Source organism: Chiloscyllium plagiosum, unplaced genomic scaffold (genome assembly GCF_037043375.1).
Source record: "Chiloscyllium plagiosum isolate Xiang-an unplaced genomic scaffold, Cpla_swu_hap1 HiC_scaffold_40, whole genome shotgun sequence".
Lineage (NCBI taxonomy): Eukaryota > Metazoa > Chordata > Chondrichthyes > Orectolobiformes > Hemiscylliidae > Chiloscyllium > Chiloscyllium plagiosum.
The window spans coordinates 2,210,007-2,234,649 of NW_028270178.1; the positions used below are offsets into that span (position 1 = coordinate 2,210,007).

A 24,643-nucleotide genomic window follows, 5' to 3' on the forward strand; every position below is an offset into this window, starting at 1 on the left:
GATGGTCACAGACTACGCATGCGCGCACGTTTTGACGGATGATACGATGTCAGCGTTTGGAGGCGGGGCGTCCGTCAGGTGCAGGTTCTATTGGACGAAGGGGCATTGGCCGTCAGAGCTTCTGGGAGATGTAGTTTTACCGCGCGATCACAACGCGCTGAATAATGAAGCGCTGGACTACATTCCCCAGCATGCAAGGCGGACGCATCCCGGCAATTGGTTCGCCAAGGCTTTGTGGAGTTGATGAATTGCATTGGGTAGTGCACATACATGTTTATTCCGCCGGACATTATTTGCAGTTGGCCAATGTTGCTACACCTAAATAATGGTTAATTTTTTGCAAAACCCCTTGCCTGCTGGTCAAAGTTGATTCTTATCCTTTTTTACACCCCCCCTCTCCAAACACCCACTAAGGGCCTGGGGGGACACGCGCCCCCTCAGTGATGGTTCCGCTAAATGGGGGAGGGGCCGGTGGGCGAATGGGAAACCGAGGGCTGCCTCCGCCATCTTTTTGAGGGGCAAGGGGAGGTTACCCGTTTAGTTGCCGTTGTCGGCCATGTTTTTAAGGGGCACTGCGGTGGGAATGGCGGAGGGGGCTAGGCGGTAAAAATTCAAACACAATGATTGATCCCATTCAAAATACGATTGATCCTATTCAAAATTGATCCTATTCAAAACCTAATTCATTCTTTAAAAAAGTATGTCATTATTTTGCATATTAACCCAATTGGAATGTTTTTTTCCTGTTTGATGACGGCACGTGCCCCTCAGTAATATGGAGGCCAGCCGCCATGTTGGTCCATGCCCCACTAAAAGATGGTGGACGACATTTTTCCCCGACCCCGCTCTTGGTATTTGAAACCCAACCGTCAGCTCGGAGGTGAAATGCCGCGTTTCGCCCCTCACCAATATGGCGGAGAACACTCCACTTCGCCGCGAATATCAGCCCGAGCGCCCCGCAGCAAGATGGCGGGCCCCCACGCCGCCCGACCCCAGAGACTGCGCGCGCAAGCCGCAGCCAGACGGGGCGGCTCCTCTCAGGGGGGGGGGATTACCGATTGGTGGGACCGCCCCTCGCCGGCTCGCCCGCCGACGCCTGATTGGTCGGTCCGCCCCTCAGGAAGATGGCGGCCGGCGGCGGACGTGAAGTAACCAGTGGTTTCCGGTTCTCCCCCACACACCACCTCGGTCTCTGAAGGTCGGTGTTGATGATGGCGGCGGCGGGTGTCCTGCTGAGGGCGGGCGCTCGTCCCGGCTGCGCGCTGCAGCTACTCCGGAGGAACCTGGGCCCCGCTCTTGTCGCTCACAGGTACCAGGGCGGGGGACAGAGAGTCTATTTTACACGGAATGGGGGGGAGGGTGAGGGGTCAGTGGGAGGAAGGTGAGGGGTCAATGGGAGGAAGGTGAGGGGTCAATGGGAAGTTGAGGGGTCAATGGGAGAAGGGTGAGGGGTCAGTGGGGAGAAGGGTGAGGGGTCAGTGGGGAGAAGGGTGAGGGGTCAATGGGGAGAAGGGTGAGGGGTCAATGGGGAGAAGGGTGAGGGGTCAATGGGGGGAGGGTGAGGGGTCAATGGGGGGAGGGTGAGGGGTCAATGGGGGAGGGTGAGGGGTCAATGGGGGGAGGGTGAGGGGTCAATGGGGGGAGGGGTCAATGGGGGGAAGGGTGAGGGGTCATGGGGGGAAGGGTGAGGGGTCAATGGGGGAAGGGTGAGGGGTCAATGGGGGAAGGGTGAGGGGTCAATGGGGGGGAAGGGTGAGGGGTCAATGGGGGGAAGGGTGAGGGGTCAATGGGGGGGAAGGGTGAGGGGTCAATGGGGGGGAAGGGTGAGGGGTCAATGGGGGAAGGGTGAGGGGTCAATGGGGGGGAAGGGTGAGGGGTCAATGGGGGAAGGGTGAGGGGTCAATGGGGGGGAAGGGTGAGGGGTCAATGGGGGGGAAGGGTGAGGGGTCAATGGGGGGAAGGGTGAGGGGTCAATGGGGGGACGGGTGAGGGGTCAATGGGGGGACGGGTGAGGGGTCAATGGGGGGACGGGTGAGGGGTCAATGGGGGGACGGGTGAGGGGTCAATGGGGGGACGGGTGAGGGGTCAATGGGGGGACGGGTGAGGGGTCAATGGGGGGAAGGGTGACGAGGGTCAATGTGGGGAAGGGTGACGAGGGTCAATGTGGGGAAGGGTGAGGAGGGTCAATGCGGGGAAGGTGAGGGGTCAGTGGGAGAAGGGTGAGGAGGGTCAATGGGGGAAGGTGAGGGGTCAATGGGGGAAGGGTGAGGAGGGTCAATGCGGGGAAGGTGAGGGGTCAGTGGGAGAAGGGTGAGGAGGGTCAATGGGGGAAGGTGAGGAGGGTCAATGGGGGAAGGTGAGGAGGGTCAATGGGGGAAGGGTGAGGGGGGAGGGAGAGATGGGCCAATGGGGGAAGGGTGAGGAGGGGGGGAGAGATGGGCCAATGGGGGGGGGGGGGAAGGGTGAGGAAGGTCAATGGGGGAAAGGGTGAGGAGGGTCAATGGGGGGAAGGGTGAGGAGGGTCAATGGGGGGACGGGTGAGGGGTCAATGGGGGGACGGGTGAGGGGTCAATGGGGGGACGGGTGAGGGGTCAATGGGGGGACGGGTGACGAGGGTCAATGTGGGGAAGGGTGACGAGGGTCAATGTGGGGAAGGGTGAGGAGGGTCAATGCGGGGAAGGTGAGGGGTCAGTGGGAGAAGGGTGAGGAGGGTCAATGGGGGAAGGTGAGGGGTCAATGGGGAAAGGGTGAGGAGGGTCAATGCGGGGAAGGTGAGGGGTCAGTGGGAGAAGGGTGAGGAGGGTCAATGGGGGAAGGTGAGGAGGGTCAATGGGGGAAGGTGAGGAGGGTCAATGGGGGAAGGTGAGGAGGGTCAATGGGGGAAGGGTGAGGGGGGAGGGAGAGATGGGCCAATGGGGGAAGGGTGAGGAGGGGGGGAGAGATGGGCCAATGGGGGGGGGGGAGAAGGGTGAGGAAGGTCAATGGGGGAAAGGGTGAGGAGGGTCAATGGGGGGAAGGGTGAGGAGGGTCAATGGGGGGAAGGGTGAGGAGGGTCAATGGGGGAAGGTGAGGAGGGTCAATGGGGGAAGGTGAGTAAGGTCAATGGGGGAAGGGTGAGGAGGGTCAATGGGGGAAGGGTGAGGAGGGTCAATGGGGGAAGGGTGAGGAGGGTCAATGGGGGAAGGGTGAGGAGGGTCAATGGGGGAAGGGTGAGGAGGGCCAATGGGGGGGGGGAGGGTGAGGAGGGCCAATGGGGGGGGAGGGTGAGGAGGGCCAATGGGGGGGGAGGGTGAGGAGGGCCAATGGGGGGGAGTGGGAGAGGGTGAGGAGGGCCAATGGGGGGGAGTGGGAGAGGGTGAGGAGGGCCAATGGGGGGGAGTGGGAGAGGGTGAGGAGGGCCAATGGGGGGGAGTGGGAGAGGGTGAGGAGGGCCAATGGGGGGGAGTGGGAGAGGGTGAGGAGGGCCAATGGGGGGGAGTGGGAGAGGGTGAGGAGGGCCAATGGGGGGGGGGGAAGGGTGAGGAGGGCCATTGGGGGGGGGGGGGAGGGTGAGGAGGGCCAATGGGTGAGGAGGGCCAATGAGGGAGGGGGGGGGAGGGTGAGGAGGGCCAATGAGGGGGGGGGAGGGTGAGGAGGGCCAAGGGGGGGGGGGGAGGGTGAGGAGGGCCAATGGGGGGGGGGGGGGGGGAAGGGGGAGGAGGGCCAATGGGGGGGAAGGGGGAGGAGGGCCAATGGGGGGGGGGGGAGAAGGGTGAGGAGGGCCAATGGGGGGGGGGGGGGGGAAGGGTGAGGAGGGCCAATGGGGGGGGGGGGGGAAGGGTGAGGAGGGCCAATGGGGGGGGGGAAGGGTGAGGAGGGCCAATGGGGGGGGGGGGGGGAAGGGTGAGGAGGGCCAATGGGGGGGGGGGGGGGGGGGGGGAAGGGTGAGGAGGGCCAATGGGGGGGGGGAAGGGTGAGGAGGGCCAATGGGGGGGGGGGGGGAAGGGTGAGGAGGGCCAATGGGGGGGGGGGGGGAAGGGTGAGGAGGGCCAATGGGGGGGGGAGGGTGAGGAGGGCCAATGGGGGGGGGGGAGGGTGAGGAGGGCCAATGGGGGGGGGGGGGGAGGGTGAGGAGGGCCAATGGGGGGGGGGGTGAGGAGGGCCAATGGGGGGGGGGGGTGAGGAGGGCCAATGGGGGGGGGGGGGGGTGAGGAGGGCCAATGGGGGGGGGGGGGGTGAGGAGGGCCAATGGGGGGGGGAGGGTGAGGAGGGCCAATGGGGGGGGGGGGGTGAGGAGGGCCAATGGGGGGGAGTGGGAGAGGGTGAGGAGGGCCAATGGGGGGGAGTGGGAGAGGGTGAGGAGGGCCAATGGGGGGGAGTGGGAGAGGGTGAGGAGGGCCAATGGGGGGGGGGGGGAGGGTGAGGAGGGCCAATGGGGGGGGGGGCAAGGGTGCGGAGGGCCAATGGGGGGGGGGGTGGAAGGGTGAGGAGGGCCAATGGGGGGGGAAGGGTGAGGAGGGCCAATGGGGGGGGGGGAAAGGGTGAGGTGGGCCAATGGGGGGGGGGAAGGGAGAGGTGGGCCAATGGGGGGGGAGGGTGAGGAGGGCCAATGGGGGGGGGGGGGTGAAGGGCGAGGAGGGCCAATGGGGGGGGGGGGGAGGGTGAGGAGGGCCAATGGGGGGGGGGAGGGTGAGGAGGGCCAATGGGGGGGGGGAGGGTGAGGAGGGCCAATGTGGGGGGAGGGTGAGGAGGGCCAATGGGGGGGGAGGGTGAGGAGGGCCAATGGGGGGGGAGGGTGAGGAGGGCCAATGGGGGGGGAGGGTGAGGAGGGCCAATGGGGGGGGAGGGTGAGGAGGGCCAATGGGGGGGGAGGGTGAGGAGGGCCAATGGGGGGGGGGGGGGGGAGGGTGAGGAGGGCCAATGGGGGGGGGGGGGGAGGGTGAGGAGGGCCAAGGGGGGGGGGAGGGTGAGGAGGGCCAAGGGGGGGGAGAGGGTGAGGAGGGCCGAGGTGGGCCAATGGGGGGGTGAGGGTAAGGAGGGCCAATGGGGGGGAGTGGGACAGGGTGAGGAGGGCCAAGGGAGGGGAGTGGGACAGGGTGAGGAGGGCCAATGGGGGGGAGTGGGACAGGGTGAGGAGGGCCAATGGGGGGGAGTGGGAGAGGGTGAGGAGGGCCAATGGTGGGGGGGGGGGGGGAGAGGGTGAGGAGGGCCAATGGGGGGGGGGGGCAAGGGTGCGGAGGGCCAATGGGGGGGGGGGAAGGGTGAGGAGGGCCAATGGGGGGGAGGGAGGGTGAGGAGGGCCAATGGGGGGGGGGGGGGGGGGGAGAGGGCGAGGTGGGCCAATGGGGGGGGGGGGGAGGGCGAGGTGGGCCAATGGGGGGGGGGGGGGAGGGTGAGGTGGGCCAATGGGGGGGGGGGGAGGGTGAGGTGGGCCAATGGGGGGGGGGAGGGTGAGGAGGGCCGAGGTGGGCCAATGGGGGGGTGAGGGTAAGGAGGGCCAATGGGGGGGAGTGGGAGAGGGTGAGGAGGGCCAATCGGGGGGAGTGGGAGAGGGTGAGGAGGGCCAATGGGGGGGGGGGGGGGGGGAGGGTGAGGAGGGCCAATGGGGGGGGCAAGGGTGCGGAGGGCCAATGGGCGGGGGGGGGAGGGTGAGGTGGGCCAATGGGGGGGGGGGGGAGGGTGAGGTGGGCCAATGGGGGGGGGGGGAAAGAGGGCGAGGTGGGCCAATAGGGGGGCGAGGGTGAGGAGGGCCAATGGGGGGGGGGGGCGAGGGTGAGGCGGGCCAATGGGGGGGCGAGGGTGAGGAGGGACAATGGGGGGGGGCAAGGGTGAGGAGGGTCAGTGGGGGGGGGGGAGAGGGTGAGGAAGGTCAATGTGAGGGGAAGGGTGAGGAAGGTCAATGGGGGGTCAGAGGGTGAGGAAGGTCAATGGGGGGTCAGAGGGTGAGGAAGGTCAATGGGGAGAGGGTGAGGAAGGTCAATGGGGGGGGAGAGGGTGAGGAAGGTCAATGGGGTGGAAGGGTGAGGAAGGTCAATGGGGGGGGACAGGGTGAGGAAGGTCAATGGGGGGGGAGAGGGTGAAGAAGGTCAATGGGGGAGAGGGTGAGGAAGGTCAATGGGGGAGAGGGTGAGGAAGGTCAATGGGGGAGAGGGTGAGGAAGGTCAATGGGGGGGAAGGGTGAGGAAGGTCAATGGGGGGGGGAAGGGTGAGGAAGGTCAATGGGGGGGAAGGGTGAGGAAGGTCAATGGGGGGGGAAGGGTGAGGAAGGTCAATGGGGGGGGAAGGGTGAGGAAGGTCAATGGGGGGGAAGGGTGAGGAAGGTCAATGGGGGGGGAAGGGTGAGGAAGGTCAATGGGGGAAGGTGAGGAGGTCAATGGGGGAAGGTGAGGAGGTCAATGGGGGAAGGTGAGGAGGTCAATGGGGGAAAGGGTGAGGAAGGTCAATGGGGGGAAGGGTGAGGAGGGCCAATGGGGTGGGGGGGGGCGAGGGTGAGGAGGGCCAATGGGGGGGGCGAGGGTGAGGAGGGCCAATGGGGGGGGCGAGGGTGAGGTGGGCCAATAGGGGGGGGGGAGGGAGAGGTGGGCCAATGGGAAGTGGAGGGAGAGGTGGGCCAATGGGGGGGCAAGGGAGAGGAGGGCCAATGGGGAGGGGCGAGGGTGAGGAGGGCCAATGGGGGGGGGGGGCGAGGGTGAGGAGGGCCAATGGGGGGGCGAGGGTGAGGAGGGCCAATGGGGGGGCGAGGGTGAGGAGGGCCAATGGGGGGGCAAGGGTGAGGAGGGCCAATGGGGGGGGGCAAGGGTGCGGAGGGCCAATGGGGGGGCAATGGTGAGGAGGGTCAATGGGGGGGGGTGAGGAAGGTCAATGGGGGGGGAGAGGGTGAGGAAGGTCAATGGGGGAGGAGAGGGTGAGGAAGGTCAATGGGGGGGGAAGGGTGAGGAAGGTCAATGGGGGGGGAAGGGTGAGGAAGGTCAATGGGGGGGGGAAGGGTGAAGAAGGTCAATGGGGGGGGAAGGGTGAAGAAGGTCAATGGGGGGGAAGGGTGAGGAAGGTCAATGGGGGGGGAGAGGGTGAGGAAGGTCAATGGGGGGGGAGAGGGTGAGGAAGGTCAATGGGGGGGGAGAGGGTGAGGAAGGTCAATGGGGGGGAGAGGGTGAGGAAGGTCAATGGGGGGGGAGAGGGTGAGGAAGGTCAATTGGGGGGGGAAGGGTGAGGAAGGTCAATGGGGGGGGAAGGGTGAGGAAGGTCAATGGGGGGGGGAAGGGTGAGGAAGGTCAATGGGGGGGAAGGGTGAGGAAGGTCAATGGGGGGGAAGGGTGAGGAAGGTCAACGGGGGGGGGAAGGGTGAGGAAGGTCAACGGGAGGGGGAAGGGTGAGGAAGGTCAATGGGGGGCGGGGAAGGGTGAGGAAGGTCAATGGGCGGGGAAGGGTGAGGAGGTTCAATGGGGGAAGGTGAGGAGGTCAATGGGAGAAAGGGTGAGGAAGGTCAATGGGGGGGGAGGGTGAGGAAGGTCAATGGGGGGGGGGAGGGTGAGGAAGGTCAATGGGGGGGGGAGGGTGAGGAAGGTCAATGGGGGGGGAGGGTGAGGAAGGTCAATGGGGGGGAAGGGTGAGGAAGGTCAATGGAGGGGGAAGGGTGAGGAAGGTCAATGGAGGGGGAAGGGTGAGGAGGTTCAATGGGGGAAGGTGAGGAGGTCAATGGGAGAAAGGGTGAGGAAGGTCAATGGGGGGGGAGGGTGAGGAGGGCCAATGGGGGGGGGGCGAGGGTGAGGAGGGCCAATGGGGGGGCGAGGGTGAGGAGGGCCAATGGGGGGGCGAGGGTGAGGAGGGCCAATGGGGGGGCGAGGGTGAGGAGGGCCAATGGGGAGGCGAGGGTGAGGAGGGCCAATGGGGAGGCGAGGGTGAGGAGGGCCAATGGGGGGGCGAGGGTGAGGAGGGCCAATGGGGGGGGGGCAAGGGTGAGGAGGGCCAATGGGGGGCGAGGGTGAGGAAGGCCAATGGGGGGGCGAGGGTGAGGAGGGCCAATGGGGGGGCGAGGGTGAGGAGGGCCAATGGGGGGGGCGAGGGTGAGGAGGGCCAATGGGGGGGGCGAGGGTGAGGAGGGCCAATGGGGGGGGCGAGGGTGAGGAGGGCCAATGGGGGGGGGCGAGGGTGAGGAGGGCCAATGGGGGGGCGAGGGTGAGGAGGGCCAATGGGGGGGCGAGGGTGAGGAGGGCCAATGGGGGGGGCGAGGGAGAGGTGGGCCAATGGGGGGGGGGGGAGAAGGGAGAGGTGGGCCAATGGGGGGGGGGGAGAAGGGAGAGGTGGGCCAATGGCGGGGGGGAAGGGAGAGGTGGGCCAATGGGGAGGGTCAATGGGGGGGAAGTGTGAGCAGGTCAATGGGGGGGGAGTGTGAGCAGGTCAAGGGTGGGGGGGGGGTAGTGTGAGCAGGTCAATGGGGGGGAAGGTTGAGGAGGGCCAATGGGGGGGGGAGAGAAGGGTGAGGAGGGCCAATAGGGGGGAAGGGTGTGGGGTTCAATGCGGGGTAGGGTGAGTGGGGTCAATGGGGGTGGGGGGGGAAGCGTGATGGGGGGTCGATCTGGGCGCGGGGGGGGAAGCGTGATGGGGGGGTCGATCTGGGGGCGGGAGGGAAGCGTGATGGGGGGGTCGGTTTTGGGCGGGTGGTGGGCAGAGCGTGAGGGGGGATTGGGTGATGGGCCAAAGGAGTGGGTGGAGTGGACATTGGGTGAGGGCAGTCATGGGGGTAATGGGTGAGGGAGAGGGTGTGATGGCAGAGTAATGGACGAGGGGGGCACGAACGAGAGACTGTTTCCGGAGTGTATTGGGGTGGGGGTTTAGAAATTGAGAGACGAGTGCTCGGCTGTGAAGGGGCAGTAGGTTTAGGAGTGGCAGTGAGGGGATGATAGGGGAAGGGGATGTGAGTTGCAGGGGGGCGGGGTGGGACGGTATAAAAACCACCACTCTCCAGTTCCCTTTAGTTCCAAGGAAGAGTCATATGGACTCAGGCTTTCTCTTCAGCTGCTGCGTTTCTCTGGTAGTTACACTTTTGTTTTAGATAATATGCTTTTTCTTTTAAAATTCTGCCAAAACAGGACATTTTGCCTTTTCTCACACTACATTCCATTTGGCAGATCTTTACCCACTCACTCCACCTCACTGAAAAGCCTCCTTACACCCCCTTTGCAATTTCCTTTCCTCCCTAACTTTGTGTCAGCACAGACTTTGTCCCTTTAGTCGTTGATATAAATCGTCGACAGTTGTGGTCCCTGTACCTACTGCTGTGACACGCCAGTTATTGCATTTTACCAACCTGGGGTAAAATAACCTATTTATACGTACTTTCTACTTCCTGTTGGACAGCTAATCCTCAAACCGGACGACCTGTTCCAATAGGGTCTTTAATTTCTGACAATAACCTTTGTGGTATCTTCTCAGATGCCTGCAGGTAATCTAGGTACGGTGTATCACCGGTTCCCTCTTATCCACAGTACATTATTTTCACAAAGAGTTCAAAAAGTTGAAAGGGTGTCTGAGAGTGTGTGGATGGGAGGTGGAGTGAGAGTAAGCCGGTTAAAACTGCCAGAGAGAGACACATTGACTTGGACCCCACTTACTGCCCCCTGAGGAAAAGGACAGGAAATGACGTCAGTGGAAATGACATCGCTGTCGAGGATGATGTCACTAACCCAAACACACACAAATAGAAAGCAGGAATCGTTAGCAGAGCTTGACCCAGAGGCTCACTGAGGATGTTACCTAGTCGGGTGGCGAAACGTCTGGAAAGGAACCTTCCAGCTCAACCTACATCCAGAGAGAGGAAAGAGAAGGGGGAGGGGAGGTAAAGAGAGAATGGGGGCGGGAAACAGAGGGGCAAAAGTGTTTGCGCATGGGGGCAGTGGGTCCTGCAGGAGAGGTAGGGGGGGTGGAGTGGAAACTGCAGGATGCTGGGAGTTTGACCTTTCGTTTCTGACAGAGGCTGTCATGTCTTTGCCACAGGGGCGCAAGGCAGTGGCAGCCTGATCCCGAATGGCTGAAGCAGTACGAGGGCGCAGTGATGTACCCGACAGAAATTACTGCCAAGTGGAAACCACCCCCCTGGAACGGTAAGTGAGGAGTGGGGAGGGGACACTGCGTGCCCCATGGCTCCTCCAGACAGGAGAGAGGCTGACCCTCATAGGGATGTACAGCACGGAAACAGACCCTTCGGCCCAACCCGTCCATGCCGACCAGATATCCCAACCCAATCTAGTCCCACCTGCCAGCACCCGGCCCATATCCCTCCAAACCCTTCCTATCCATATACCCATCCAGATGCCTCTTAAATGCTGTAATTGTACCAGCCCCCACCACATCCTCTGGCAGCTCATTCCATACACGTACCACCCTCTGGGTGAAAAAGATGCCCCTTAGGTCCCTTTTATATCTTTCCCCTCTCACCCTAAACCTATGCCCCTCTAGTTCTGGACTCCCCCACCCCAGGGAAAAGACTTTGCCTATTTACCCTATCCATGCCCCTCATAATTTTATAAACCTCTATAAGATCACCCCTCAGCCTCCGACGCTCCAAGGAAAACAGCCCCAGCCTGTTCAGCCTCTCCCTGTAGCTCAAACCCTCCAACCCTGGCAACATCCTTGTAAATCTTTTCTGAACCCTTTCAAGTTTCACAACATCTTTCCGATAGGAAGGAGACCAGAATTGCACGCAATATTCCAACAGTGGCCTAACCAATGTCCTGTACAGCCGCAACATGACCTCCCAACTCCTGTACTAAATACTCTGACCAATAAAGGAAAGCATACCAAACGCTGCCTTCACTATCCTACCTACCTGTGACTCCACTTTCAAGGAGCTATGAACCTGCACTCCCAAGGTCTCTTTGTTCAGCAACACTCCCTCGGACCTTACCATTAAGTGGATGAAAATGTGGATGGGTGTGTTGGTAAGTTTGCAGACCAGTGGAGTTGGGCCCGAGATGGTGAAACGATACAGCGGGATACGGATCGGTCACAGATCCGGGCGGAGAAAATGGCAGGTGGAGTTTAATCCGGGTGAGTGTGAGGTGCTGCAGGTTGGAGGGTTCAACCGTTTAAGGAAAAGTGTCCTGTTAATGAACAGCGTTGATGTGTACAGGGGGATCGTGGGGTTCAAGTCCATCGCTCTGTGCAAAAGTGGCCCTCACAAGCAGATAGGGCAGTAAAGGAGGCCTATGGCACGCTTATCTTTATTGGTCGGGGAACTGACTACAAGAGTCTAGATGTCATGTCGCAGCGTTATCAGACTTTGGTTAGGCCGCACTTACAGAGTATTGTGTTTGATTCTGGTCGCCGTATTCCAGGGAGGGTGTGGAGGTTCTGGAGAGGGTGCAGAAGAGCTTTGCCAGGACGCTGCCCAGAGTAGAGGGCATGAACTGTAAGGAATGGCTCAAAAAAAAAACAAACTCTGGTTGTTTTCTCTGGAGCTGCAGCAGCTGAGGGGAGACTTGGTCTAGAAAGTTACGAGAGGCATCGATAGAGTTGACGGTCAGAGTCTGTTTCTTAGAATTGTAATGTCCACTCGGGCGCCTGCGTGTCGAATGAGAGAGAGGCAACATTCGAAGGCGACGTGAGGGGCAATATCAAAGTGTGGAACGTGCTGCCGGGGTGGAGCCAGATACGATAGGGGCGTTGAAGAGACTTTTAGATAAGCGCAAGAATGTGCTAGGGATAGGAGGGATATGGGGCAGGCAGAAGGGATTAGCTGATTTTGGCGTCATGTTCAGCACGCATCGTGGGCCGAAGGGCCTGCTCCTGCACTGTACAGTTCCGCATTCGACGTTCACAATCTCTGACGAGCGCCCTCTGTCTCCCCCCCCAGACAAGGATCCCCCCCGAGACCGGAAGGTGACCAACTTTGTCATCAACTTCGGCCCCCAGCACCCGGCAGCCCACGGGGTCCTGCGCCTTGTCATGGAGCTCAGCGGGGAGTCGGTGAAGAAATGCGACCCGCACATTGGCCTTCTGCACCGGGGAACCGAGAAGCTCATCGAGTACAAGACCTACCTGCAGGTAAGGCCCCCCTCTGACTCCCCCCCCCCCCCCCCGCCCCCTGGCACTGTGGCCCTCACTCCGAGGCGGTGTTGGGACTGCCGTAACTGCCGCTCGCAACGTGGTTCCCCTCCCTCAGTACTGGAGAGACAGAGCGCAATCTGGTGCCGACTGCTTTGCAAACACCCCCTTCCCCCCCCCCCCCCCCCCCCCCCCCACCGTGTTCTGTTTCGAAACACAACAGTACCGTCGAGTCTCGATCTGCCCGCCACTTCACATCGCTGTGTTCCCTGCCTTCCATCAATCCTCCACGCTGCCTCAAAGACCCCTCTTTCCCCCCCCCTCCCCCTTTATAATCTCTTCCGACCTCTTCCGTCAGGCAGAAGAAACGTAAGCTGAAACGTGTGGGCCAACAGATTCAAGGACAGCTTCTTCCCCGCGGTTTTTAAACTTCTGAACGGCCCTCTCCGATTTCAAATGTTACTCCTTGTGCACCATTTCTGCAGCCCTGATGCACTTTGTATGACTTGATCTACCTGTGCTGCACACAAAACAGAACCCGGTTGCTGTACCCAGCTACACGTGACGATAATAATCAAATCATATTTTAAAAAAAAAATCCCCAGGCCAACATTTCGGTCTCAGGGTTGCTGCAGTGCTCCAGTGAAGCTGCGGCTAGCAGCCTCTCCTCTGATACATGTGCACCTTCAGGGCTCGATATTGAGTTTGATCGTTTTAAGAGCATGAATACCTATTGCTGTCTGTTAGCACGCCCTCAGTCTCTGGCTACTGTCAACCTACTCGTAGTCCCCATTGTCATAGAGGTGTACAGCAGGGAAACCGACCCTGTGGTCCGACTCGTCCAGATATCCCAACCCAATCTCGTCCCACCTGCCAGCAGCCGGCCCATATCCCTCTAAACCCTTCCTATCCATATGCCCATCCAGATGCCTTTTAATATTTTCACGTTGTCTCGTGGGATGTAAGCGTCACTGACTGGCCAGGATTTATTGCCTGTCCCCACTTTCTCCTTGAGAATGTGGCAGCGAGCTGCCTTCTTGAATCACTGCTGCCCATTCTCGCAGCAAGGTGGCTCAGTGGTCAGCACCGCAGCCTCGCAGCACCAGGCACCCGGGTTCGATTCTGGCCTCGGGGCGTCTGTCTGCGTGGGACCTTCTACGTTCTCCCCAGTGTCTGCATGGGGTTTTCCTCGGGTGCTCCGGTTTCCTCCTAGAATCCAAAGATGTGTAGGTTAGGGTGGATTGGCCATGCTAAATTACCCATAGTGTTCAGGGATGTGTAGGTTAGGGTGAATTGGCCATGCTAAATTACCCATAGTGTTCAGGGATGTGTAGGTTAGGGTGGATTGGCCATGCTAAATTACCCCATAGTGTTCAGGGCAGTGCAGGTTAGGGTGGATTGGCCATGCTAAATTACCCCATAGTGTTCAGGGCAGTGCAGGTTAGGGTGGATTGGCCATGCTAAATTACCCCATAGTGTTCAGGGCAGTGCAGGTTAGGGTGGATTGGCTGTGCTAAATTACCCCATAGTGTTCAGGGCAGTGCAGGTTAGGGTGGATTGGCCATGCTAAATTACCCATAGTGTTCAGGGATGTGTAGGTTAGGGTGGATTGGCCATGCTAAATTACCCCATAGTGTTCAGGGATGTGTAGGTTAGGGTGGATTGGCCATGCTAAATTACCCCATAGTGTTCAGGGCAGTGCAGGTTAGGGTGGATTGGCCATGCTAAATTACCCATAGTGTTCAGGGATGTGTAGGTTAGGGTGGATTGGCCATGCTAAATTACCCATAGTGTTCAGGGATGTGTAGGTTAGGGTGGATTGGCCATGCTAAATTACCCACAGTGTTCAGGGATGTGTAGGTTAGGGTGGATTGGCCATGCTAAATTACCCCATAGTGTTCAGGGCAGTGCAGGTTAGGGTGGATTGGCTGTGCTAAATTACCCCATAGTGTTCAGGGCAGTGCAGGTTAGGGTGGATTGGCCATGCTAAATTACCCATAGTGTTCAGGGATGTGTAGGTTAGGGTGGATTGGCCATGCTAAATTACCCCATAGTGTTCAGGGATGTGTAGGTTAGGGTGGATTGGCCATGCTAAATTACCCCATAGTGTTCAGGGATGTGTAGGTTAGGGTGGATTGGCCATGCTAAATTACCCCATCGTGTTCAGAGATGTGTAGGTTAGATGGGTCAGCCATGGTAGATGTGGGGTTACAGGGATAGAGGGTATGCTTTGGGAGGGTCGATGCAGACTTGATGTGCCAAATGCCCTCAGTCTGCACTGTTGGGATTCTCTGTGCTGTAGGTCGACCCACTGTGTCGTTAGGGAGTGAGATATGGGATTTTGACCCAGCGATACTGAACTGGACTAAAAATACCAAGTCCTGGCGGTGAGTGGATCGGAGGAGAATTTGTAGGTTGGGGCAATTCCCTTGCTTGTGGGTTTGGAAAGTGCTTTCAAAGGAGTGTTGGTAAGTTTCTGCAGTGCAGTGGTCACAGTGAGATGGTGAAGAGAGCAAATGGGGAACTACTTTGACTGGAACTTCTCCAGTGTTACAGAGTCATACAGAGCGGAAACAGACCCCTCCGTCCAATCATTCCATGCCAACCATGTTCCCGACCTTAACTTGTCCCACCTGCCTGGCCCAAATCTCTCCAAATGTTTCTTGCTCATGGATCTATCATTATGAAGGTGTAAGGGGTACTTAACTTTAAGATAGTTAAAGGACTTAGCAAGCACACAGAGCGCTGGGGAGTTTACAGTGTACCATTTGGTCCAGCAGCTAGCAGTACCTGGGTTATTATGGGACAAAAACAAATTCAAATTTGGCCAACCAGTTTAAATTATGCCCCAAGATATTAAACTCCAATCAAGTTTGAATTTGGTATTTTGACAATACCGAAACCAATGAAACGATCCAATGCTTTGGAGTGTAAGACCGGGAAAAATGGAACGGTTAGAGGAGAACTGCCAAGCCACTGACATATGCCGGCTGTCTGCAGAATAGCTCTCTTAAAGGTACCTTTATCTATCAATGACTTGTGAAACAGAAATCCCTGAGAAGAAAAAAAGATACAGAGAGAAGTCTTGATGACTGGCTGGTTGTGAAATTTGAAGTTTGGTAAATCTTAATCAGGGGTATTATCGGACCAGTGTTCTAGAAAGGAAAGTAAAAGATAGTTTAGAGAAAGGAGTTGTCAGTTAATTATTCTCAGTTTGACTTTTTTATTTAAAAAAAACGTTGTTAATTTTTACTTTAAATTGTGACCTTTGGCCTCTCGAATGTTAACAGGTTACGGACCGGGTTAAATCATTTGTTTGCAGATTTAAATTAGCCGGGGGTGGGGGGGGGCGGTGTTTACCCTGTGTCATAAGATTATCTAAATGTCTTTTAAAACATTATAACTGTACCCGCATCCACCACTTCCTCTGGCAGTTCATTCCGCGCACAAACCACCCTCTGAGTAAAACTAATTGTGGGCGGCGCGGTTGCATAGTGGTTAGCACTGCTGCCTCACAGCGCCTGAGACCCGGGTTCAGTTCCCGCCTCAGAGCGACTGACTGTGTGGAGTTTGCACGTTCTCCCCGTGTCTGCGTGGGTTTCCTCCGGGTGCTCCGGTTTCCTCCCACTGTCCAAAGATGTGCAGGTCAGGTGAAATGGCCATGCTAAATTGCCCGTAGTGTTAGGTAAGGGGTAAATGTAGGGATATGGGTGGGTTGCGCTTCGGCGGGTCGGTGTGGACTTGTTGGGCTGAAGGGCCTGTTTCCACACTGTAATGTAATCTAATCTAATCTAAAGGCGCACCTCATGTCCTTTTTTAAAATCTCTCTCCTCCCTCCTTACAAATATGCCACAGCTGAGGGAAAAGACACCTGACATTCAACTCATCCATATCCCTCATGATTTGATAAACCTCTAGAAAGTCATCCCTCAACCTCCTACGCTCCAGTGAAAAGAATCCCAGCCTCTCTTTATAACTCAAACCCCTCCCCATTCCTGGCAGCATCCTGGTAAATCTCTTCCAGTTTAATATCCTTCCTGTAACAGGGCGACACAGTACACCAGAAGAGGTATCATTGACATCCTGTACAACCTCAACATGACGTTCCCATCTCCTACACTCAAAAGTTCTGAGAATTGTGTGTTAAACCCCTTAACCACCCTGACTACACATAGTGCAAACTTCAAAGAATGATATACCTGAACCCCTCGGTCTCTCCGTTCTACAACACTTCCCAGGGCCTTATGTTCCATTGTCTTAAGTCTTGTCGTTGTTGGTTTTAAATGTAATATTTTTTTGTTGGAGCTGCACTCATCCAGGTAAGTGGGGAATATTCCATCACTTTCCTGACTTGTGCCTTGTAGATGGATCGGCTTTGCAGAGTAAGGAACTGAGTTACTTCCTACTGGATTCCTCGCCTCTGACCTGCTCTTGTAGCCATGGTAGTTTTAGTCCAGTTGACGTACCGGTCAATAGTAACCACCAGGGCGTTGAGAGTGAGAAAATGTAGCCATTGAACGTGGTTCGACTCACTCATGATGGAGACCGTAAGACACGGGAGCAGAAAATTAGGCTGTTCAGCCCAACAGTTTAATGATGGCTGATAAATTTCTCAACCCCATTCTCCCCGTAACCCATGATCCCCTCAATACTCAAGAACCTTTCCATCTCCATCGTAAATATACTCAGTGACCTGGCCTCCACAGCCTTCTGTGGCAGAGAGTTCCATGGATTCCCCACCCTCTCCTTATCTCCATTCTAAAAGCTCTTCCCTTTACTCTCAGGCTGTGCCCGCGGGTCCTAGTCTCTCCTACCAATGGAAACATCTTCCCAACGTCCACTCTGTCCAGGCCATTCAGTATTCTGGATTACGGAGGTGGTCATTTGCCATGCACCTGCATTGGTGTGAGCATTGCTTCATTATCAAATAACCTTGACATTCTCTTGCCTGTCTTCCTCGCTCCACCCTCTTTCGCCTCCGACCAGGCCCTTCCCTACTTTGATCGTCTGGATTACGTCTCCATGATGTGCAACGAGCAGTGCTATTCCCTGGCTGTGGAGAAGCTGCTGAACATCCGGCCGCCAATCCGTGCCCAATGGATCCGAGGTAAGGCACTTCCTTACCCCTCCCCTCCCCGTGGCAACGCACTGACCAACCGGCACCGACTTGCCTAGTTTGAATCCGGTCGGTTAACCGAGTTTGACACTCAACAGTTCCGTCCCCTGCCGTAGCGGGGGAGGGGGGGGCTGGTGGCTTAACGGCGATATCACTGGATTAGTAACACGGCGATAAACCTGCTGCGAATTAAACCAAACACCCAGAAAACTGTTGCAGTACGAGTGACGGAGAGCTACCCAAATTCCATCATTTAAAGAAGAAATTAACAATTTTATTCCTTAACTCCAAAAGAGAACATTAAGCAACAAGTATTTACAACTCTGAGCCTTCGTCGTCTTAAAGATTTGTTATCTCCCTCCCGCTCTATAACGATCCGAAAAAGCCCCTATTAAATTTGCAGCAAATCCATTGACAAAACCAGACAGCGGCAGTCGATCCTCCTCGGTTTGTAGATTTCCCTGGGTCGTCTTCTGCTGCCCAGATGTTTCATATGAGAAAGGTACCTTTCAGCGAGACGGTTTTGGGGCAGTCTGTCTGAGAGTGGCAAGTGGTGCTCTTTCTCTGCCGAACTGTCCAAAATGCCTGCTTGTTGTATACCCCAAAGCATGGGCTCGATGTTGTCAAAACAGCAAAATTAAAGTTCGATTGGGTTTCAGTATCTTGGGGCGTACTTTAAACTGGGTTAAAAATTGAATTGCTGTGTCAACAAGGCATCTAGGTTACAGCCAAGCTTACGTCTTCCAATTGTCCGGGAGGCTTTGTGCCTGCTCGGTGGTTGCCAGTTTTCTCTCTCTCTTAAAGGTACAGTGCGCACCTTCAACTTCATAACAAGTGGCCCTGTCTAGTCCTGTGGGGATGCAGGTTCAAATCCCATCAACGCGACTGACGGGCATTTCAATTCATGAAATGCGGATTTGAAACCTGGGCTCAGTAGCCAGGAGAATCTTAATCTGGAGATAGCTTTCAGAAGGTACCAGGAGAATATCAACTTCAGTGTTGGAGCCAACATCTTGAAGCAGTAATTACTGCTCTATAAGCTGTTGGGTTGTTTTGGATCTCTGAAAAAGGTGATCGAAACAACGGTACTTTAAGTGGTGGAGGCTGGTACAATTACAACGTTTAAAAGGCATCTGGATGGGTAGATGAATAGGAAGAGTTCGGAGGGGTATGGGGCAAGAGCTGGCAAACGGCAATTCATTACCAGGTCGGCGCTGGTGAGTTGGACCCAAGGCTCCGTTTCTGTGCCATACGCCTCTCCGATTACGCAAAGTAAGCGTGGGTTTGTGGAATGGAAATTGCGTCTGGCAAACCTATTCGAGTTCTTTGAGAGCGTTAGCTCGTAGAGTCGACGAGGGAGACGCGGCGGCCATTGTGGATTTGGCTTTTCAAAGCGGTTTGTGACAGGTCACTGTACAAAATCCAAGCACGTGGGATTGATGATGGCGTACTGGCGTAGATCGAGAGCTAAGAGCGAGCAAAGACTGCAGAAGCTGGAGGTCACGGTCGAAAAGTGTGGCGCTGGGCAAAGCACAGCCAGGTCAGGGAGAGCGTCCGAGAAGCAGGAGAATCGACGTTTCGGGCAAAAGCCCCTTCATCAGGAACGTGAAGGGCTCTTCCTTGAAGTGTCGATTCTCCTGCTCCCCGGATGCTGCCTGATCCGTTGTGCTTCCCCAGCGCCACACAAGATTGAGAGCGAGTTACCAGAGGAGAAGCATTTGGGGTAGTTGTCATTTTCAGAATGAGCGATGGTGAAGAGTGGGAAACCGTGAGCTGCTTTTTCCAGGTTTTCCACAGTATATGTCAATGATTCAAAGAAGGAATACAGTGCAACCTTTTGAGGTTTGCAGGCACACAATTGAGTGAGTGTAGTGAGCGTGGACGTCCCCCTCGTCACTCCGGGAGCTGGGCGTCCCCCTCGTCACTCCGGGAGCTGGGCGTCCCCCCCCGTCTCTCCGGGAGCTGGGCGTCCCCCCCGTCTCTCCGGGAGCTGGGCGTCCCCCCCCGTCTCTCCGGGAGCTGGGCGTTCCCCCCCCCGTCTCTCCTGGAGCTGGGCGTCCCCCCCCGTCTCTCCGGGAGCTGGGCGTCCCCCCCCCGTCTCTCCGGGAGCTGGGCGTCCCCCCCCGTCTCTCCGGGAGCTGGGCGTCCCCCCCCGTCTCTCCGGGAGCTGGGCGTCCCCCCCCGTCACTCCGGGAGCTGGGCGTCCCCCCCCGTCACTCCGGGAGCTGGGCGTCCCCCCCCATCTCTCCGGGAGCTGGGCGTCCCCCCCCGTCACTCCGGGAGCTGGGCGTCCCCCCCCCGTCACTCCGGGAGCTGGGCGTCCCCCCCCGTCACTCCGGGAGCTGGGCGTCCCCCCCCGTCACTCCGGGAGCTGGGCGTCCCCCCCCCGTCACTCCGGGAGCTGGGCGTCCCCCCCCCCGTCACTCCGGGAGCTGGGCGTCCCCCCCCGTCACTCCGGGAGCTGGGCGTCCCCCCCCGTCACTCCGGGAGCTGGGCGTCCCCCCCCCGTCACTCCGGGAGCTGGGCGTCCCCCCCCCGTCACTCCGGGAGCTGGGCGTCCCCCCCCCGTCACTCCGGGAGCTGGGCGTCCCCCCCCCGTCACTCCGGGAGCTGGGCGTCCCCCCCCCGTCACTCCGGGAGCTGGGCGTCCCCCCCCCGTCACTCCGGGAGCTGGGCGTCCCCCCCCCGTCACTCCGGGAGCTGGGCGTCCCCCCCCCCGTCACTCCGGGAGCTGGGCGTCCCCCCCCCGTCACTCCGGGAGCTGGGCGTCCCCCCCCCCGTCACTCCGGGAGCTGGGCGTCCCCCCCCGTCACTCCGGGAGCTGGGCGTCCCCCCCCCGTCACTCCGGGAGCTGGGCGTCCCCCCCGTCACTCCGGGAGCTGGACGTCCCCCCCGTCACTCCGGGAGCACCTCAGGTTGACTCTCCTGCTCCCTCGGATGCTGCCTGACCGGCTTTGCTTTTCCAGCGCCGCACTCTCGACTCTGACTCTCCAGCATCTCCCATCCTCACTTTCCCCTAAAAGATGCGCGGCGTCCCACCAGTCTTTGGAAGCAGTTGTAGCGAGCAGTCGAGAGGTCAAATAGTAAGGTAGCCTTCATTGCAACAGGTCGCAAGTCCAGGAGCAAGGAAGCCTTCCTGCCGCCATGGTGAGACTACACCTGGAGTATCACGTGCGCTTTTGGTCTCCTTACTGAAGAAAAGATATACTTCCCATTAATGGAGTGCAGTGAGGTTCAGCAGACCGATTCCTGGAATAGTGGCTTTGCTATGTCAGGGGAGATTGGCTCGACTGAGTCTGGGTTATAGGAATGAGAGGGGACTGTTGAAAGATTCTGACAGGGCTAGTCAAACTGGATGCTTTCCCCGTCGGCTGGATATACCCCAGAGTGCACCTGGAGTAATGAAGGGTATATCCAACTCCCAGGGTGCACCTGGAGTAATGAGAGGTATATCCAACTCCCAGGGTGCACCTGGAGTAATGAAGGGTATATCCAACTCCCAGAGTGCACCTGGAGTAATGAGAGGTATATCCAGCTCCCAGGGTGCACCTGGAGTAATGAAGGGTATATCCAACTCCCAGAGTGCACCTGGAGCAGTCATTCCTGACAAGGGGCTAATGGCCGTCTGCCAAAGCAGGGAGCCACGTTCTCTAGATACGGAGTGAGCTGAGGAGAATCGTCCTCCGAGAGGCCGGTGAACCAGTCCCTTGCACAGAAGAAAGAGAGATTTCTAGAGGCTAAAGGTTTCGGGGAGCACAGAGGTAGGATAAAGGATCAGCTGTGATTGGTGGGTTGAGTCAGTTGAGCTGAATGGCTGCTTTTTCCTACATTTCGCCACACTTCAGACCGTATTGCTTTGGGGAGGGCATGGATCGAGTAGGTGGAGAGACCAGGCGCTCTGCTTCATTCGGCCAGTGTTCAGGATTCTCCCTTCCTCTCTGTGATCCCCTCTCGTTTGTGTTCTCTCCTGTCTCCAGTCCTTTTCGGTGAGCTCACCCGAGTTTTAAATCACATCATGGCCGTCACCACCCACGCGCTGGATATTGGTGCCATGACCCCCTTCTTCTGGATGTTCGAGGAGCGGGAGAAGGTGAGTGTCACGGGCCAGGTGTATAGGGAAATGGTTACCTTTTCCTGGAGCTGTCGGGCAGAGAGTAGGGACGGCACGGTGGCGCAGTGGTTAGCACAGCTGTCTCACAACGCCAGGGACCTGGGTTCGATTCCAGCCTCTGGCATCTGTATGGGAGTTTGCACATTCTCCCTGTGTCTGTGTGGGTTTCCTCTGGGTGCTCCAGTTTCCTCCCACAGTCCAAAGATGTGGAGATTAGGGTGGATTGGCCATGCTAAGTTACCCAGAGTGCCCAGGGATGTGCAGGTTAGGGTGGATTGGCCATGCTAAGTTACCCAGAGTGCTCAGGGATGTGTAGGTTAGGGTGGATTGGCCATGTAAATTACCCCATAGTGCTCAGGAATGTGTAGGTTAGGGTGGATTGGCCATGCTAAGTTACCCAGAGTGCTCAGGGATGTGCAGGTTAGGGTGGATTGGCCATGTAAATTACCCCATAGTGCTCAGGAATGTGTAGGTTAGGGTGGATTGGCCATGCTAAATTACCCATAGTGCTCAGGGATGTGTAGGTTAGGGTGGATTGGCCATGCTAAATTACCCCATAGTGTTCAGGGATGTGTAGGTTAGGGTGGATTGGCCATGCTAAATTACCCCATAGTGTTCAGGGATGTGCAGGTTAGGGTGGATTGGCCATACTAAGTTACCCAGAGTGCCCAGGGACGTGCAGGTTAGGTGCATTAGTCAGGGGTAAATATACGGTAGGGGACTGGGTCTGGGTGGGTTACTCTTCGGAGGGTCGGAGTGGACTTGTTGGGCCGAAGGGCCTGTTTCCACGCTGTCGGGATTCTATGATTCAGACTGCTGCGACAACACAGGGGAATCAGCTTAACAGAACTTAAATTGTCACAGTTATGGGGAGTCTGGATTCACTTCAGATTTTGTAGAAACGCTCAGAGTGTGTTACAAATTAACTGGAAAGAGTGAACAGATAACGGAATCCCACTGTTCCATATGAGTTCGCAAATGTGCAAAGTCCCAATTTCTCCTCTTTTGTCTTGGGAACAGGAGACGCAGAGTGATTGATTAACTGACTACAAAATCGAGTTACTAGTTAAAGGCCCCAACTTGTAGCGACCGGTGAAGGGAAACGAAAGCCAACAGCTTGCAGGGGAAATAGACGGGCTCCCTTTGGAATTCCAGTGTTTTACGAGGGAGAGTGAGAGATGCCGTCTGCCCCTTGCAGCAGACCGAAGGCTCCTACCAGTATCGATTGCCCCTACAAGCTGTTCAGCTCCCCAGCAGCCAATCAGGCGGCAGTTGTCGGGCTGAGTGCCTTTGTCTTCCACCGCAGGTCACAACCCCATGAGCCAATCAGATACCTGTTGCTGGCCGGATCTCAATGAGCTCAGCCCTCAGTGCCAGGCCATCTGTAAACGACCCCCAGTGGTTAGCACTGTTGCCTCGCGGCGCCAGGGATCCGGGATCGATTCTAGCCTCGGGGCGACTGACTGTGTGGAGTCTGCACATTCTCCCCGTGTCTGCGTGGGTTTCCTCCGGGTGCTCCGGTTTCCTCCCACAGTCCAAAAATGTGCAAGTTAGGGTGGATTGGCCATGCTAAATTACCCCATAGTGTTCAGGGATGTGTAGGTTAGGGTGGATTGGCCATGCTAAATTACCCCATAGTGTTCAGGGATGTGTAGGTTAGGATGGATTGGCCATGCTAAATTACCCATAGTGCTCAGGGATGTGTAGGTTAGGGTGGATTGGCCATGCTAAATTACCCATAGTGCTCAGGGATGTGTAGGTTAGGGTGGATTGGCCATGCTAAATTACCCCATAGTGTTCAGGGATGTGTAGGTTAGGGTGGATTGTCCATGCTAAATTACCCCATAGTGTTCAGGGATGTGTAGGTTAGGGTGGATTGGCCATGCTAAATTACCCCATAGTGTTCAGGGATGTGTAGGTTAGGGTGGATTGGCCATGCTAAATTACCCATAGTGTTCAGGGATGTGTAGGTTAGGGTGGATTGGCCATGCTAAATTACCCCATAGTGTTCAGGGATGTGTAGGTTAGGGTGGATTGGCCATGCTAAATTACCCATAGTGTTCAGGGATGTGCAGGTTAGGGTGGATTGGCCATGCTAAATTACCCCATAGTGCTCAGGGATGTGCAGGTTAGGGTGGATTGGCCATGCTAAATTACCCCATAGTGCTCAGGGATGTGTCGATTAGGGGAAATGTTGGGTAATGGGTTTGGATCGGTTACTCTTTGGAGGGTCGGTCTGGGCTTGTTGGGCCAAATGGCCTCTTTCGATCCGTGAGTGTTAACCGAATGTTGCACCTTTATTTAATAAGCGTTGTTGTTTTTTGGCGATAAACCGATAGGCCTGACGGCGTTATTGTTTAAAACCTGATGCGCGTAAGGCATTTATTTACTGATGTTGCTAACCGCACATAAGAAAGCATTCTCACCACACATCAAGTGCATTCTGCAGTCTAGGTCATAAACCATGTTGCTTAATTAAAGAGCACTTAGCGACTTAACAATAAATCGCATTGGCCCACGAAGTCTTGAACTGAGCGAGCTCGCCAGCCGATGGCTGCGCAGCTTATTCAGTGTTCTTGACCGTCCCAGCCACGCGCGATTGAACTAACCCGGTGAAAGGATTGACAAGCTAACCGGCCAACGAGCTTCTCCCTTCCTGTTTTGTCTCCCCGGCAGATGTTTGAGTTTTACGAGAGAGTTTCCGGAGCTCGGATGCACGCTGCCTATGTCAGACCCGGTGGGGTTCACCAGGTAAACGTCACTGCTCGGGGTGGCGGCGGGGTTGGAGGTCTGGCCTTGTTTGGCAGGAAGTGGGCGGCGCTTAACGTTTTCTGCCCCCCCCCCCCCCCCCAGCCCAAATTCCCCTTGAACTGAGCAACTGGCTCGGCCATTTTGGACGGTAATTATACAGTCGACCGTATCGCTGTGGGGCGGGACTCTCGGGGGTCGGGGGGGTGGTGGGGGAAGGGAATCTGCGTCCCGAAGCTAAAATAATCTAGGTGGTTGAGACGGAGTTCAGCATGCTTGCCTTCAGTGCTCAGTCCTTTGTGTGCAGGAGTTGCGGACGTCACATTCTGGGGTTGTACAGGACATTGGTGAGGTCTCGTCTGGAGCACTGTGTAACAGGGTGACCAGAACTGGACAGCAAGGGTATTATTAAACTGGAGAGGGTTCAGAAGGGATTTACCAGGAAGATGCTGGGGATGGAGGGGTTTGAGATACGGGGAGAGGCTGGGAATTTTTTTCACTGGAGCGTAGGAGATGGACGAGTGACCTTAACAGAGGTTTATAAAATCGGTAGGAGTACAGATAAGGTGATTGGCTCGTGTCTTTTCCCTAGGTTGGGACTTTCAAGTCTGGGTAGGTGTATTGTTAAATTGAGAGGGGCAACATCT

At 57.3% G+C, this 24,643-nt stretch overlaps 1 protein-coding gene across 1 annotated transcript; it reads left to right on the forward strand.

Annotated features, from left to right (window-relative positions):
* Positions 1 to 1,170: 1,170 nt before the first annotated feature.
* Positions 1,171 to 24,137, forward strand: ndufs2 (NADH:ubiquinone oxidoreductase core subunit S2). The gene is made up of 6 exons (XM_087981592.1): positions 1,171 to 1,309; positions 9,973 to 10,079; positions 11,831 to 12,021; positions 17,008 to 17,128; positions 21,115 to 21,227; positions 23,925 to 24,137. The coding sequence occupies exons 1-6, from the start codon at positions 1,209 to 1,211 to the stop codon at positions 24,120 to 24,122; spliced, it is 831 nt and encodes a 276-aa protein (XP_087837718.1). The 5' UTR covers positions 1,171 to 1,208; the 3' UTR covers positions 24,123 to 24,137.
* The last annotated feature ends 506 nt before the right edge of the window (positions 24,138 to 24,643 follow it).

Coding starts and splice junctions, on each gene's coding strand:
- ndufs2 (XM_087981592.1), top strand. CDS start 1,209: ATGATGGCGGCGGCGGGTGTCCTGCTGAGGGCGGGCGCTCGTCCCGGC. Junction 1,310..9,972: donor CCCGCTCTTGTCGCTCACAG/GTACCAGGGCGG, acceptor TCTTTGCCACAG/GGGCGCAAGGCAGTGGCAGC. Junction 10,080..11,830: donor GAAACCACCCCCCTGGAACG/GTAAGTGAGGAG, acceptor CTCCCCCCCCAG/ACAAGGATCCCCCCCGAGAC.